This window comes from Mobula birostris, chromosome 16 (genome assembly GCF_030028105.1).
Source record: "Mobula birostris isolate sMobBir1 chromosome 16, sMobBir1.hap1, whole genome shotgun sequence".
Classification (NCBI taxonomy): Eukaryota; Metazoa; Chordata; class Chondrichthyes; order Myliobatiformes; family Myliobatidae; genus Mobula; species Mobula birostris.
This window is the reverse complement of record NC_092385.1, coordinates 80132762-80150390: the sequence shown is the minus strand read 5'-3', so window position 1 is coordinate 80150390 and position 17629 is coordinate 80132762. Positions and strand designations below refer to the sequence as shown.

The window sequence follows — 17629 nt, the reverse complement described above, 5'->3', positions numbered from 1 at the left end:
GGGATCAGAGATAGAGAGGGTCAGCAACTTTAAATTCCTCGGTGTTGTTTCGGGGATCTGTCCTGGGCCCATCACGTAGGTGCAATTACAAAGGAAGCCTAGCAGCACCTCTAATTTCTTAGAAGTATGCAAAGATTTAGCAAACTTCTACAGATGTACAATGGAGAGTATACTGACTGGTTGTATCACGGCCTGGTCTGGGAACACTAATGCCCTTGAACGGAAATTCTACAAAATGTAGTGGATACAGCCCAGTCCGTCATAAGTAAAGCCCTCTCCACCATTGAGCACATCTACATGTAGCACAGTTGCATGAAAGCAGCATCCATGATGAAGGACCCCCACCATCTAGGCCATGCTTTCTTCTTGCTGCTGCCATCAGGAAGGAGATATATGAGCCTCAAGTCCTACACCACTCTCGAACTTCACTCACCCCAACACTGAACTGCTCCCACAACATATAGACTTACTTTCAAAGACTCTTCATCTCATGTTCCTGATATTTACTGCTGATTTATTTATTATCATTTTGTATTTTTGTTTCTTTGTATTTACTGTGAATGCTTGCAAGAAAATGAACCTCCATGTTCTATATGGTGATATATTATGTACTTTGATAATAAATTTACTTTAAACATGTCATCTACTGAATTTGTTATAATTGGTAAATTGTTTAAATTTGGCACTTGAGAGCATTTAATTGCCTAATGTTGCAGAGATAAGCTATTAGAACTGCATTTGCTGTGAGTGGCCAACTGGCTCCAGCAGCTCGGATTCTTTCCTGAACTTTACCACTCCCTGTGACCCATGAATTTTCCTCAGGTGGTTCAGCTTTTTGTTCAAGGACACTAGTTTGTGGATTTGATCACACTAAATTATCTTCTGTCAAGGTACGTTTACAGGAGAGAGACTCAAAATCAAATTAATGGATATGAGAGGCAAATAGGTAACAAGGAAATTGTCCCAGGAGGCATCAGATTCAGCATGGATTCAGTGGGCCAAAATGTCTAACTGTGTTGTCAGAAAATATAAAATATCGAATCCCTATATACATCTGAGAGTTACAATTATGTTTGCACCATTCAGATTTGATGGTCATTGAAGTCCACTTTTAAAATGTATTGCTTTTTATTGTTCAATAGCTTCCACAGGTGAACTTATCATCTCCGATTTCTAATTCTGATTAGTTAATGCTTCATGCTTGCTTTTCATATAATCAGTTAGAGTCTGAATACTCACTCCAGCTTTATCCAAGCCATTGGTGCAATTCTGGTTTCATCAAGTTTGTTATGTCTCAGAACAATTACATTCAAATTGGTTGTCCTATTCAAACTCATTTCAGATATTTCTTCAATTTCATTATCTTCAAGGTAGAGTTCCTGCATTTTAGAAAAATAAACACATTTCATATCAAAAGATCAGAGGTAAATATGGCCTGTCTGCAAAATATATCAGTAGTACATTTAAGAATTTTAGGTGAACACTACAGGAAATTCAGAGATTATTGTGGATTTGTTCTACAGGTCAGGTTCCACTCGGATCATGGCAACATTTGAAAAAGTTGAGAAATTTATAAATTAAATTCATTCTTTAAAATTTCACCAATATTCCAATACAGTATTATTATTGTAAACAGGTACCAGGCATGATAATGTTAATTTCAAATGGCTGAATGTAGGAAACAAATGTTTTGTAAATATTACTTTAAAAGGTATGTGAATAATTCATATGAAACTAACAATTTGTTTTAATATTTCATAGGATGTATTGCTCATCATTTAAATATTGAGCTTCGAAATGCAAACGCATGAATACTGATTTAATATAAGTACTAATTTTGTCCATGCGGCTTATTCCTAATCCTGTTGTGGATTTATAACAGTTTGAATCTTTGAAAATGCATGCTTTCTGAAATAATATTACTATATTTTATAACACATAATTCGGAAAAACTTACAATTGATACAGGGTTTAACATAGGATATGGAAGTTTACGGCACCTTACAGGCCGTTCAGCCCACAATGTTTTGCCAGCCATGTAACCTACTCTAGAGACTGCCTGGAAATTCCCTAACACGTAGCCCTCTATTTTTCTAAGCTTCATGTACCTATCTAAGGGGCTCTTAAAAGACCCTATTGTATCCGCTTTAACAAATAAAAATCTGTGAATTTCATTTTAATCCACTTACCTACTTTCCTTCATTTAAAATAAGATCAAGGAATAGCCTGGATGATATTGAGTAGCTATGATGAACTAAGATTAGTCAAAGCTGTTTTCAACCCTTTTTCAGAATCCATTTACCCTTGACTCCATTCCCAGTCTTGAATTTCTCTTTAGTACTCATAAACATATTGTCTGCTCTCATATCTGAATACATCCATCCCATAGTGGTACTGATGTTAAAGTCAGTGTTGAGTCCAGTAGGTTGGAACATGCCAAATAGAAGGATGAGCTGCTATTCCTCTAGCTTCTGATCATGGCAACATTGGTAAAGACGTCAGAAAGCCTGAACCAGTGACAAAGAAATCCTGAAACTTATCACAAGATGTAAATCTCCAGATGGATGGCTAGTATCGGTACATTCTTAACATATAATTGTGTAAGTGTGAGGTTTTAGCTGGTGACACAACAATATTAATACAACTCCTATTTTTGAATATAAGCCCTTAAACGGTTTGGAAACATGAAAAAAATTGTTTACCTCGATGGAAGGAGGAAGACCTTGCGGTAGGGTTCTGAATTTATTTTTTCCCAGTCGCAAGTAAGCGAGTCGCTTAAGTGGTCTAAAGACGAGGGGTTGAACATTACTTTCACTGAGTTTATTTCCTTCCAGCTCCAAATTGACTATTCTACTCAAACCTGTTTAATTTTGATGTAAAAGTTAATCAATGGATAGCATGGTTACAGCATGCAAGTTCTTGTTTTATGCTTCTTGCTCATTGACTTCTCTAACTTCCGCTAAGGCCCCACCTCCCCCCGTACCCCATCTGTTACTTATTTTTATGCACACATTCTTTCTCTCACTCTCCTTTTTCTCCCTCTGTCCCTCTGAATATACCCCTTGCCCATCCTCTGGGTCTGGGCCCCCCCCCTTGTCTTTCTCCCTGGGCCTCCTGTCCCACGATCCTCTCGTATCCCCTTTTGCCTATCACCTGTCCAGCTCTAGGCTCTATCCCTCCCCCTCCTGTCTTCTCCTATCATTTTGGATCTCCCCCTCCCCCTCCAACTTTCAAATCCCTTACTAACTCTTCCTTCAGTTAGTCCTGACGAAGGGTCTCGGCCTGAAACGTCGACTGCACCTCTTCCTACAGATGCTGCTTGGCCTGCTGCGTTCACCAGCAACTTTGATGTGTGTTGCTGTAACTTACAGGTCTGACCACCTTACATTGCAGTGGAGTTTTGAGTTTTATAATTAAATCAATCATCCTTGGAAATTTATGCTTACTATGCTCATTGATAGGCTATTGGGCTCAAAGAAACCAAGAGTTGTATTTTAAAAATGTGTACATAGTTTCATTCCTGAGAAGTGGCAGCTATATATCTATATAACTAGAAGGACTTCTGGTCAGCCTTTTCAACAAGTAATTTAAATAATAATTTTCATTTGTTTAAAACCTAACTATGGAATTGTTATGTAAAATAGGCTATTTTTTGTACAAATAAATTTTCAGCTGCATTAACTCTTCCTTAGATTTTTAAGCATAAATACCATGGAATGTTTGTTCATCCAGTTGTTGAAGAAGGTTTTCATTTACTTTTAGCTCTACTAGTGTTCGAGGGAGTCGAGGAGGAATCCGGAACAACAAATTTCCATCCAAGTATAGGCGTTCCAGTTTTTTTAATTTCTAAAAGAAACAAAACATTCCAAAAATAAATATTCTTTGTAAGATTTTAATATAATGACCTGGCCATTTACACCAACAATGTGTTAAGTCAATTAGTCAAGTAACTACATTTTATGATTTAGATAAAATGCATTTTGTGTAATCAGCCTTTGATGGTTTGATATGCTTCAGTGGTGTAAGTTTGATTGTATTTGGTTTATTCAGTTTAAAATTTGTTTGTAAGGTATACTTTTTGGGTACTTAAGTGTCATTATTTTATTCATATCCATGAACCCAGCAAGAAAAAATATTCTTGATTTATGTCAGTGTTTCAGTTCAACATTGTGATTTATATTTGTTTGCTGCTCATGTCCGATCTACTTGATGGATTCTGCATCACATCTCATTAATTCTAAATTTTGGGTTGTAATATTGATATAAGTAATATTGATATCATCAATACACATCACCAGCAATATAATGAGAGAATAGAATTGTATTAATTTGGTGATTTGGCAATTTTGTAATGGTATTTCATACAAATCTGGTTGCATCCCAGCTTGGTATGGCAACTGCACTGCCTGTGGCTACAAAAATCTGCAGAGAGTTGTGGACACAGCTTAACACACCACAGAAATTGACATCCTCTCCATAGACTCTTTTCAAATGTCTACTAACAACTGCTTTGAAATCATTTGTAAAACTTACTTTGAACGCAGCTTGGTCGATATATGATGAAGCAATCCTGTTTCTGCTGAGGTCAATTAATTCAAGATTAGGAACCCCATTAAATGCCTCTGCTGGAATAGTAGTGATTGAGTTTCCTGCAAGGTTGGTTGAGCATACATGAGTGTTTTTAAAGCATAATATTTTACCATAGTATTATCTAAGGATTTAAAAATGAATTCATACTCGAGCTGCTCAAAAGCAGTGATCATCTGAAGACAGGTTCAGGAGGGTGGGGGGAAAGCCGGGAAAGAAGGCAGGGAATTAGTAATTGAGTTTGGAATATACAGGAAATTAAATGGACTCCAATGCAATTTGGCAGTTCTTGATAGAACATTCTTAAATTCAAGGGTTCTAGTGAAAAACCTGCTTCTACATGACTCCTAAAACTGGTTGAGTTTGATATCCAGAAAGGTTAAAAGTAACTGGAATCCCTCCGTCATTAGCGTGCTTTAAAAGAAACTGCATTAATACCAGACACAGTAGCATATCTACTTTATTAGGTACACCTGTACACCTGCTTGTAAATGCAAATATCTAATCAGCCAGTTATATAGTAGCATAAAAGCATCCATGCAGACATGGTCAGGAGGTTCAGTCAAACATCAGGCTGGGAAAAAATATAATCTGGGTGACTTTGACCATGGAATGATCGTTGGTTTAATCTCCTAGGTTTTTCACATACGAGTCTCTAGAGTTTACAGAGAATGGTGCAAGAAACAAAAAACACCCAGTGAATGGCAGTTCTCCTGGCGAAAATGCCTTGTTAATGAGAGGGGTGGAAGGAATAGGCCAAACTGATTCAAGCTGACAGGACAGCAACAGTAACTCCCACGCATTACAACAGTGTTGTGCAGCAGAGCATCTCTGAATGCACAACACGTCCAAACTTCAAGTGGATGGGCTACAGCAGCAGAAGACCGCAAACATGTATACAGTGGCCACTTTATTAGTTACAGGATGCACCTAATGAAGTGGTCACTGAGTATATAAACAAAATTTATGAAAATATATATGTAATCTGTCTTTGTGTATTGATTACCTGAAAGATGAAAATGTTTGATCTCCAGATCACGTAATGGAGGTATTTGAGTCAGCTTTGCATTATTGCAGTTCATAGTAATGTCAGTCACATCACAGCCAACTGGGAGAAAAAATGTTGGGCTATCCTCATTGGACTGATGTGGAATCAGTTGTAATAAGGTAGAAAATGATGACAAATCAAATATATCTTGATAATCCTCCTCCTCATACTCCTCCTCCTCTTCATCCACTACCTCACCCTCTCCAAACACCTCTTCCTTCTCCACCTCCCCATCTCCATCCACCTCTTCCTTCTCCACCTCCCCATCTCCATCCACCTCTTCCTTCTCCACCTCCCCATCTCCATCCACCTCTTCCTTCTCCACCTCCCCATCTCCATCCACCTCTTCCTTCTCCACCTCCCCATCTCCATCCACCTCTTCCTTCTCCACCTCCCCATCTCCATCCACCTCTTCCTTCTCCACCTCCCCCTCTCCAAACACCTCTTCCTTCTCCAGCTCCCCATCTCCATCCACCTCTTCTTTCTCCACCTCCCCATCTCCATCCACCTCTTCCTTCTCCACCTCCCCATCTCCATCCACCTCTTCCTTCTCTGCCTCCCCCTCACCATCCATCTCTTCCTCTTCTGCCACCCTCTCTCCATTTACTGCCTTTTCTTGTTGCCATTCCCCTTCTTGCTCCTCCTTGGTATCCTCTTGTGCTTTTTGTTGTTCCATGTTTTGTTTCTCCTGTTCTTTCTCCTCTTCCTGCCCTTTTTCCCCCATCTGGTATTCTGCTTCCATCTCCTGCCCTTCCTCTACTTGCTCTTCTTCCTCCACTTGACCCTTCTGCTGCTTGTTCACCACCTCCAGTTCATCTTTTTCCTCCACCTCTCGCTCTTCCTTTTGTCCCTCTCCTTGTTCCTCCTCCACCTTTTGCTGCCCCTCTTGTTCCATCTCTTGATCATCTCCAGAATTGTTTGCATAATTATCATAGTCCTGGTTTTTCTCTTCTATGGTACTTGAATTATTTTTTATTTCTTTTTCAAATTGTTTCTTTTCTTTATTTTCCTGCTTTTCTTCCTGTAAGTGGATCTGTTCCATATCAGTTGCTTTTTGTATCTTGTCGTCTTCCAACTCTTCATTGTGATAGGGTTCTTCCAGTTCACTTTGCATTTTGTCATCTTGGCATTTTTTCTCATTTTCTTTATGTATTTCATTTTTTCTATGTAATTCCTCTTCTAATTCTTTCTCTTCTGTCTGTAGTAGCTCTGGCCCTATGTTGAAATCCTGACTATTCAAGATGGTAGGATATGTTTCACTTGGATCATTTGGCTCTGTAGAATCATAATAAAATGTAAGACCTCTGGCCTGAATTCTAAATGTGCAAAGATAATTGTAAGCATGCAATTTAAGTTTTAGGATTATTTTACATTTTGAGTAAAGTTGTATTTGATAATATGGAAATAAAGATAAGTAAAGGGCAATATTGCACTTAATATATAAATTGAAGTGCACAGCACAGGAATATGGTTTCGATCTATATTTTTCCTGAGTTAATAAAACTAACAATAAATGATTTATTCTGTTAATACTATTACATCCATTAGAGACATAAAGCACCAATCGACAAGAATAGCTAAAGGAATAATGTAAATTTATAATTGCATATTGACAGGCAATATTGTTCAGAATTAATATCAAAAAATATCTCAAGATAGTGTTACTGTCCAGCATGTATTTTTCCAGTGAATGTTATTCGTATTCTCTTTAGTAAACTATTCTAAGTCACATGTTGCAATCTATCAGTGGCTGTTATTAATATCTATGCTAAAATAGAATAAGAATATACCATATGAAGTACAAATTGGACAGCATTCTCCTGTTGGTATCTTGGTCCTTGCACATGTTAAAATAGGGCAGTTCATTTCATCACAAACTATTTTTCCACTTGAACAGAGGCAGATTAGACAAGGTTTTGGAGACCAGACTGCATTGTGATACATGGTCATCCCATTGGCTTTGCAGTGTCCTTGCCTGCCTTAAGTTAGAAATTAAACAAAAGTGTGTCGTTATTTGTAGTTCTGTTGAAATTGTCCGCTACTTAAGCATTCAAGTTTAAGCCATGAAAATGATACCACAGTCCCAAAAATCATTAGACTATTAAGAAATAATTCTTAATTATTTGTTAATATTTCTGCATGCCTCCACTAGCCGTGTTTTTGAAACATTCTCCACCGCAAGCTAATAGAATTTCTAAAATTGTGATAGACATAAGCTACTTATTAATTCGTCCTGCTGTATGCTTTGAGAATTATTACATGAAGTCTAAATGGACTTTTAATGGAATTCAGTGCTATAATTATCAAGTAGGAAAGTATTTGGCCTTATAATGTATCTATATGTATTGTAATTTCTTCACACCAATATTTCAAAGTAGGAGTTTTAATACAGTTGGAGCTTGGAAAGGGAAGTTTGGCCAGTTGTCATGGGATTACAACATGGGGAAGAAAAGGGAGAAAGATCTGAAAATGAAATTTAGAAGTTGGGAATAAAATTTAAGAGCAGCTCTCCACAGGTGGTAATTTTGGGGTTACTGCCTGAACACATACTGACAGAATGAGCTGGATCAGCATGGTCAATGAGTCCAATAAGGGAATCCTTTTCATGGGATGTTAGTTCAAGAACTGGAATAGGAAGGAGCTATTTCACATGAATATATTGGACAGGAGCATATTGGATGACCTGTCCTGGACCTAACACATCAATGCAATCATAAACATAGAAACATAGAAACCCTACAGCACAATACAGGCCCTTCGTCCCACAAAGTTATGCCGAACATGTCCCTACCTTAGAAATTACTAGGCTTACCTATAGCCCTCTATTTTTCTAAGGAAGACATCTTTATTTTAAAAGATCAAGAAGTTTCAGCTAGTCATCGAACATTTTGATTTGGTTTTATCACGATCTGGTACAGCAATCTAATGTGCAGGAATGTTAAAAGTTGCAGAGTGCAGTGGACTTTGCTCATTTCATCATGAGCACAACTCTGCCCGTCATTGGTAGTATCCATGGGAGGCACAAACTCAAGAAGTCAACATCTACATCAAAGATCCTCAACATCTGGGCCATGCCATTTTCTCACAGCTATCATTAGACAGGGTGTACAGAATTCTAGACTTCCGTGAAGCATTGTAGGCCACTAATAGCAAGTGAAATATACACCTATAATGTCAATCTACCATTAATATCAAGCTACATGTTCAACATATTAATAGATGCAGAAGAGCATGCTTGGAGCAATAACAGCATTACCTATAAACAAAGTTTCAATCTTGTGAAACTATATGAAACATCTTCGTATCTGTTAAAAAGCGAGTAATAGGCAGAGCTAAATTCTCATAAATTATGGTAAAAGTTCTGCAGCTCTGCCACATCTAGCTGTAAATTGTGGTGGTCACTGGAAGGTCAGGGACAAGGAAGCCAGTGGTAAACACAAAGATGAATCATTTGACCCTCGTCATCCAGAAGTGCTGAATAGATGCTCCATCTTAACTTTCTTTTGTGATCCTTTCCTTCACAGAAGTCAGTCTCCAGCAATTGTAGTCATAGCTTCAGGTATTAATGTTGACTGACAGTACTGGATACATCAAAGCTTATGGGAACTGACAACATCCTAATCCTACTGCTAAAAACTTGCACTCCAGAATTAGTTATGCCTCCAGCCAAGTTTCTCCAGTAAACTCACAATGCATCTACTGGCGTTTACCCAGTAATGTAGAAGCATTGGCAGGTATTCTCTGTCCACAGAGAAATAGGACAAAAGCAATCTGCTGGAAATCATTTTGTAAACCTATGCCCAATCATCAGCTAAGTGATGGGAAGTATAACAGTGCTATCAAGCAGAACTGGCTCATTAATAAACTACTTACTTATGCTCAGGTTGGGTCTTACCAGAACCACAAGGCACTAGACCTCATCAAGCCCTTGGTTAAAACGTGGACCAAAGAGCTAAATTTCAGAGGCGAGGTGAGAGTGACATCTCTTGACGTCAAGGCAGTATTTGACCATGTGTGATATTAAGAAAGTCTGGTGAAACTGAAATCAGTTGGTATCAGGATCAGGCAGTGCAATGGTTCAAGTCATGCAGAAGATGGTGGCTGTCACATCAGCTCCAGGAAATTTCTGCAGAAATTTCTCAGGTCCAGGCCCAATCATCTTCAGCTGCTTAATCCAGTTTTCTAGGTTTGCATTAATATATTTTTGAGTTCTTGATTGCATATTTATAAAATAATTGTATTTTAGTTGGAAATCCTGATGCATGGGAAATTTAAAAAGTCTATGTGAAGTGATTTTTTTTGTGAATTTGAATGGTTTTAACAGTTGCAATGGAGAAAATTGTCAATGGAAGTAAACGTCCATATAATACGAAATCTGAACATTAATAGTTATGGTGCGGAGATGAAGGATTTCAGCTGATAAAGTTTGGAGAACTTAGAGTTGTTTTTCTTGCAGCAAGGAGAATGAGTAGAGAATTGATGAATATAGGATCGTGACATTTTGGACAGATGAAATGGATGGATTCTGTTACCATAGTGAATGATTCCAAGATTAAGGGACATGGATTCATTGTTCTGAGGATAAGAGATGAGAGGAATATGCAGAAAATTCATTTTTTAAATGATCATAGCCCATAGGAGTGGTGAAAATAGAATCAATCATCGTTTCAAAAGTGGCGAGGGAAAAATAATTTGCAGAGCAGTAAAGCAAAAACAGGGAAATGCAGCTAGCAAGATTACTACACGGGGTCTGCATTGATTTGATGATCCAAATGACTGCAGCTGTGTCACAATTATTCTCTGATTCTGTGAACTATATAGAGGTATAAAAGTTTAACTGATGGTTAAGGACAGTTGAAATATGTCCTCTTCTGGCATCAAAAGGATTCCAGAAGGGATTATACTTTGCAGATGTGCAGAATGGATGCAGATCAAACATGTGATATGAGAATCTGGTGTGTGGTGAATAGACTAGCTTGCAACAATTTTCAAAAGAAAAACAATCTATTTATCACTCTGCAAGTTTAATGGAAACTATTTTTGTCCTCATGACAAAGTTAAAGTATCTTGTTAGGTGAGAATGTTTGTTGGGATACTGCCCATCAGTCTTAGTGAGATTTTAGTTTAAACTCAAGTAGTCACAAAAGGCTTTAGAATAACCAAATGTGTTATTGCAATAGTAACTGACATCTGCATAAATATAAAATATGAGACATATGGTATATGAAAGAATAATATATTGCAGTTAACAAATGAAATTGTAGGAATAATCCATTCTTTACATTACTTTTTAAAATGAGATTGAAGTAATTTATATCAGATGCTGAGGTAGTCATTCTACTTAAAAGTATTCATATTTTCTAAAAGGTGGTATTAAAGTGTTTGTTTAAAATTGGCAAACATTAGTATTAAAATAATGCTTAAAATGTTTTGATTAACTCTATTCCTGAAGAAAAACACATCATATGTTCAGGGGAGCAGTGTATTTCTATAAATCAATGATGATATTTCTTTTATTGGTTTTCACTAACCTGGTAGTACATGGTAGCTAGGCTCCATTTCATCAACATTTATATATGAGTCGATGAAGGGCAAAGTACTTTCATCTGCATTAATGTTTGGAACCTTGGCTGCAACATGTGAACGTCTGGGTTTGAATAGTCCAACTGAGTTGCGATTTACATAGCCAACTTGTTGCCATCCTCTGTGGTGAAACCTCCTTCTCAAAACCCTCTTTGGTGTCTTATACTTTCTTATACCAAAGGTAACACCAAAGTTAAGAAGAAGGCAGAACAAAATAAAAGTGTTTACTTTCATTTTTTTTCAGTAATCACCTGAAAAACAAAAGAAAAATAAGTACATAGGCTTCACACACTTTTAATACCCAAGTTTGTGTAAATGGTGAAATTAATGTTTTGTTAGAGTGAAGTTTCATAATGCTAATTTCAATTGTATGTTCATTTATTTATATTAATGTTGATTAATGGATCTTTCAGTATTTATCAAGTAATATTTATTGTAATGCTAGTTCAACTGAAGTGAGAAGTTTACCTACATCAATAAATATAAAATCTGCCAGAGGTCCAGTACTTAGGTAACAACATATGAGTTTTATAAAAATGTTATTTGATTGTAAGGCTGCCTTTTGTTGTCTAATGCAATCAAACCCATTAAATGGCAGATCTATCTGACAGTCTGTAACACAAATAGGTAATTGGAGAAGCCTGTATGCAAAAACAAGTTGAATGTCCTGAATTTGGATGCAAAGTCCCTCATGAAGGACGAAATTCAGGGAATTAAAGAGGAAAGAATAACTATGTCATGTACGTATTGTGAATCTGGTTATAACCAGAATAGAAGAGTAGCTGTGAATATTATTGATGAAAGGGTATTGAGATTATTCACAATGAAGCTGCAATGAATAATGATGTAGTGTAATTAGCTATACTATTATCAGGAGGTCAATGATATCACAGATCTCATGTCAGGATTTGAGAGCTTAGTTTTCCTGGGAATCTCAGGAAGTTCCTACTCTACGACTGGACTTCACAACGAGTCAGGAGGCAAAATGGACCAAAGAAATTGTTGGTGAAATTCACCTGGCAAGAATGAGACTTTCAAATTTGGATAGGATTCCAAAACCCACAAATACTTAAATACATAAATGCCGACATTTGCGCACTGAACTACTGGCATAACACATCAAAATCTGGGCCCACGTAACTTAAATCATCTGCAACTTTTCATTTATCTTCTGAGGCCTAGAAACAATTTCTGATCTCCAATTTAATTGACTCATTTATTAGTAATCAACCACATATAGCATAACGCATACATTTTTTTGCTCTGTTTACTTTTAGTTCTACTCAGGATTGTTAGGTTTCATTTTTTTTAAGCAAAACTATTATCTTAGTTAGTGAAAAAGAACAGTCAAGAGATCATTCAGCTTTCAGACTGGTTCTACAATTAGATGATGTCATGCTGATAAGATGATGATCACACAAGTCGCCTTCTTAATGACTCCATAATATCATACCATTTTACTAAAATATTCCAATGTTTTCCGCCACTATCATCATACCACTGTCCGGAACGCGTTAGGGAACTGGAGATGCAGCTCAATGACCTTCATCTGGTCAGGGAGAGCGAGGAGATGATAGAAAGGAGTTATAGGCAGGTGGTCACACCGGGGCCACAGGAGACAGACAAGTGATTCACAGTCAGGAGAGGGAAGGGGAAGAGTCAGGTACTGGAGAGTACCCCTGTGGCTGTACCCCTTGACAATAAGTACTCCTGTTTGAGTACTGTGGGGGGGGGGGGAACAGCCTACCTGGGGGAAGCGACAGTGGCCATGCCTCTGGCACAGAGTCCAGCCCTGTGGCTCGGAAGGGCAGGGAAAGAAAGAGGAAGGCAGTAGTGATAGGGGGCTCTATAGTTAGGAGGTCAGACAGGCGATTCTGTGGATGCGGGAAAGAAACTCAGATGGTAGTTTGCCTCCCAGGTGCCAGGGTCTGGGATGTTTCAGATCGCGTCCAAGGTATCCTGCAGTGGGTGGGAGAACAGCCAGAGGTCGTGGTACATATTGGTACCAATGACATAGGTACGAAAAGGGAAAAGGTCCTAAAAATAGACTACAGGGAGTTAGGAAGGAAGTTAAGAAGCAGGACCGCAAAGGTAGTAGTCTCGGGATTACTGCCTGTGCCATGAGACAGTGAGTATAGGAATAGAATGAGGTGGAGGATAAATGCGTGTCTGAGGGATTGGAGCAGGGGGCAGGGATTCAGATTTCTGGATCATTGGAACCTCTTTTGGGATAGGTGTGACCTGTACAAAAAGGACAGGTTGCACTTGAATCCCAGGCGGACCAATATCCTGGCGGGGAGGTTTGCTAAGGCTACTGGGGAGAGTTTAAACTAGAATTGTTGGGGGGTGGGAACCAAACTGAAGAGACTGGGGAAGATGCAGTTGGCTCACAAATAGAGAAAGCTCGGAGACAGTGTGTGAGGGAGGATAGGCAGAAGGGACGCGCTCAGACTGACGGTTTGAGATGTGTCTATTTTATTGGGAGGAGTGTTGTGAACAAAGCGGATGAGCTTAGAGCATGGATCAGTACTTGGAGCTATGATGTTGTGGCCGTTGCAGAGGCTTGGATGGCTCAGGGGTAGGAATGGCTGCTTCGAGTGCCAGGCTTTAGATGTTTCAGAAAGGACAGGGAAGGAGGCAAAAAAGGTGGGGGCGTGGCCCTGTTGATCAGAGATAGTGTTATCAGGGAAAAGTACAGAAGAAATGTGGCAAATGTTCAGGGGATATTTCTGTGGACGTTCCAATGAGACAGGGAAGTTATGGTAGGGTACAGGAACCGTGTCATGGTCCGGTCCGTGAAGTCCGCATTCCAGTTCACAGTCCGGTCCGTGGAATCAGGACTCCGGGTCTTCCAGCTGTCCCTAGTTTGAGTTAATCACAGGCACCTGATTCCCATCTTGGGGCTTGAAATATAAGTAGCCTTGGAGTTGAGTGTGGGGGGCTGGTTTGTCTTGTCAAGATTCCCTGGGAGGAATCTACTGGTGGAAGGCTAGAGTGGCCACTTGCCACCTTTAGGCCACATTGGGGAACCATCCCCTCACAGAGCCTTGCTGTCAGTAGTCGGATTTGGCTGTTTCCTGGGCCAGCTGAGTGGCTGCCAACCACTCCGAGCTAGGTAGGGATCTGGCTGTTTTCATAGCCAGCTGAGGTTGCTGGCCGAACTGAGACTTGGAGCTACCCCGGAGCAGAGATGGAACTGTCTGTCGTCCTTTGGTGTTGTCTCTTCTTGTAATCGCCTCCGTGGGGTAAGCCAGGCCGTTTTACTGTTGCCCTGCAGGGGGGACCTGTCTTGTCTTGTCCTCGCCTCTGTGGGGAAGTCAGGCCATTCTGCAGTTGCCCTGCGGGGGGGGTCTTGTCTTGTCTTGTCCTTGTCTTCGTGGGGTAAGTCTGTCCGTTCTGCCGTTACCCGACAGATGGTCCTGTCCCACCTTGGTGTGGGGAAGAAGTTGAGTCCCGGCTTGTCTAAGTATAAGTCCCGGCTCTATGTCTATGCACTGTCCTGTCTCATGTTGGTGTCGTGTTAAAGATGAGTCCCAGCTTTTCGAAGGATAAGTCCTGGCTCGATGTTAATGTACAGTTCCCAGTCTGTCTCCGAGTTCCAGCCTCCAAGTTATCAGCCTCCGCATTCCAAGACCCCAGCTTCCAGCCTGCAGCCTCAAGATCCAAGACCCTAGCCTGCAGCCAAGCTCCAGATCCAAGACCCCAGCCTGCAGCCACGCGCAAGATCCAAGACCCTAGCCTGCAGCCAAGCTCCAGATCCAAGACCCCAGCCTGCAGCCACGCGCAAGATCCAAGACCCCAGCCTGCAGCCACGCGCAAGATCCAGGACCCCAGCCTGCAGCCAAGCTCCAGATCCGGGACCCCAGCCTACAGCCAAGCTCCAGATCCGGGACCCCAGCCTGCAGCCAAGCTCCAGATCCAGGACCCCAGCCTGCAGCCACGCTCCAGATCCAGGACCCCAGCCTGCAGCCACGCTCCAGATCCAAGACCCCAGCCTGCAGCCACGCTCCAGATCCAAGACCCCAGCCTGCAGCCACGCTCCAGATCCAAGACCCCAGCCTGCAGCCACGCTCCAGATCCAAGACCCCAGCCTGCGGCCAAGCTCCAGATCCAAGACCCCAGCCTGCGGCCAAGCTCCAGATCCAAGACCCCAGCCTGCGGCCAAGCTCCAGATCCAAGACCCCAGCCTGCGGCCAAGCTCCAGATCCAAGACCCCAGCCTGCGGCCAAGCTCCAGATCCAAGACCCCAGGCTGCGGCCAAGCTCCAGATCCAGGACCCCAGGCTGCGGCCAAGCTCCAGATCCAGGACCCCAGGCTGCGGCCAAGCTCCAGATCCAGGACCCCAGGCTGCGGCCAAGCTCCAGATCCAGGACCCCAGGCTGCGGCCAAGCTCCAGATCCAGGACCCCAGGCTGCGGCCAAGCTCCAGATCCAGGACCCCAGGCTGCGGCCAAGCTCCAGATCCAGGACCCCAGGCTGCGGCCAAGCTCCAGATCCAGGACCCCAGGCTGCGGCCAAGCTCCAGATCCAGGACCCCAGGCTGCGGCCAAGCTCCAGATCCAGGACCCCAGGCTGCGGCCAAGCTCCAGATCCAGGACCCCAGGCTGCGGCCAAGCTCCAGATCCAGGACCCCAGCCTGCGGCCAAGCTCCAGATCCAGGACCCCAGGCTGCGGCCAAGCTCCAGATCCAGGACCCCAGCCTGCGGCCAAGCTCCAGATCCAGGACCCCAGCCTGCGGCCAAGCTCCAGATCCAGGACCCCAGCCTGCGGCCAAGCTCCAGATCCAGGACCCCAGCCTGCGGCCAAGCTCCAGATCCAGGACCCCAGCCTGCAGCCAAGTTCCAGATCCAAGACCCCAGTCTGCAGCCAAGCTCAAGATCCAAGACCCCAAGCCTCGAGGATCCCAAGCCAAGCTCCAAGAACACAAGCCTGGAAGATTCCAAGCTCAAGACCCAAGACCCCAGCCTGCAGCCAAGCTCAAGACCCAAGACCCCAGCCTGTCTCCAAGTTCAGTCCTCTACACCCCAGCCATGTCCTGTTCGGAAACCATGTCATGTCCTTGCCTGGTTCTGGGGTCCGAGCCCAAGGCAAGACCCAGGATCTGGGTCCTTGTCCAGTCTCGGGCTCAGAGTTGAAGCCTTGTCTCCTTGTCCATGGTTCCTCTTCCTGGTCCCGCTTTCCCTAGCTCAAGTCTGCGTTCTTGTCCCTGATCCTGGTCTGAATCCTGTCACGTCCCTACTCTAGTCAAGTCCTGTTCCTTGTACTTCAGTGTCTGTGTCTCGCATTTGGGTCCATTCCTAGCGCCCCTTTGTGACAAACCGTGGTGTACAAAGGCTGTAATAAATCTAGTCAAGAAGAAAAGAAAAGCTTACAAAAGGTTCAGAGAGCTTGGTAATGTTAGAGATCTAGAAGATTATAAGGCTAACAGGAAGAAGCTTAAAAAGGAAATTAGGAGAGCCAGAAGGGGCCATGAGAAGGCCTTGGCAGACAGGGTTAAGGAAAACCCCAAGGCATTCTACAAGAATATGAAGAGCAAGAGGATAAGACGTGAAAGAATAGGACCTATCAAGTGTGACAGTGGGAAAGTGTGTATGGAACCAGAGGAAATAGCAGAGGTACTTAATGAATACTTTACTTCAGTATTCACTATGGAAAAGGATCTTGGTGATTGTAGTGCTGACTTGCAGCAGACTGAAAAGCTTGAGCATGTAGATATTAAGAAAGAGGATGTGCTGGAGCTTTTGGAAAGCATCAAGTTGGATAAGTCATCGGGACCGGATGAGATGTACCGCAGGCTACTGTGGGAAGCGAGGGAGGGAATTGCTGAGCCTCTGGTGATGATCTTTGAATCATCAATGGGGATGGGAGAGGTTCTGGAGGATTGGAGGGTTGTGGATGTTGTTCTTTTATTCAAGAAAGGGAGTAGAGATAGCCCAGAAAATTATAGACCACTGAGTCTTACTTCGGTGGTTGTTAAGTTGATGGAGAAGATCCTGAGAGGCAGGATTTATGAACATTTGGAGAGGTATAATATGATTAGGAATAGTCAGCATGGTTTTGTCAAGGGCAGGTCGTGCCTTACGAGCCTGATTGAATTTTTTTGAGAATGTTACTAAACACATGGATGAAGGTAGAGCAGTAGATGCAGTGTATATCGATTTCAGCAAGGCATTTGATAAGGTACCCCATGCAAGGCTTATTGAGAAAGTAAGGAGACATGGGATCCAAGGGGACATTGCTTTGTGGATCCAGAACTGGCTTGCCCACAGAAGGCAAAGAGTGGTTGCAGACGGGTCATATTCTGCATGGAGGTCGGAGACCAGTGGTGTGCCTCAGGGATCTGTTCTGGGACCCTTACTCTTCGTGATTTTTATAAATGACCTGGATGAGGAAGTGGAGGAATGGGTTAGTG

The 17629-nt window shown here is 41.9% G+C and overlaps 2 protein-coding genes across 2 annotated transcripts in view; one reads left to right on the top strand and one right to left on the bottom strand.

The window, feature by feature from the left end:
- Positions 1–17629, top strand: part of cenpp (centromere protein P) — a 279625-nt gene that overhangs the window by 187728 nt on the left and 74268 nt on the right. The window lies entirely within an intron of this gene.
- Positions 1–17629, bottom strand: part of ecm2 (extracellular matrix protein 2, female organ and adipocyte specific) — a 39308-nt gene that overhangs the window by 7555 nt on the left and 14124 nt on the right. The window contains exons 4-11 of the mRNA XM_072280997.1: positions 11167–11469; positions 7426–7614; positions 6177–6910; positions 5594–5879; positions 4534–4649; positions 3711–3846; positions 2703–2860; positions 1240–1379 (exon numbers count right to left, since the gene is read on the bottom strand). Coding sequence (XP_072137098.1) covers positions 1240–1379; positions 2703–2860; positions 3711–3846; positions 4534–4649; positions 5594–5879; positions 6177–6910; positions 7426–7614; positions 11167–11452 — 2045 coding nt within the window. The 5' untranslated portion in view covers positions 11453–11469. The remainder of the gene's footprint in view (positions 1–1239; positions 1380–2702; positions 2861–3710; positions 3847–4533; positions 4650–5593; positions 5880–6176; positions 6911–7425; positions 7615–11166; positions 11470–17629) is intronic.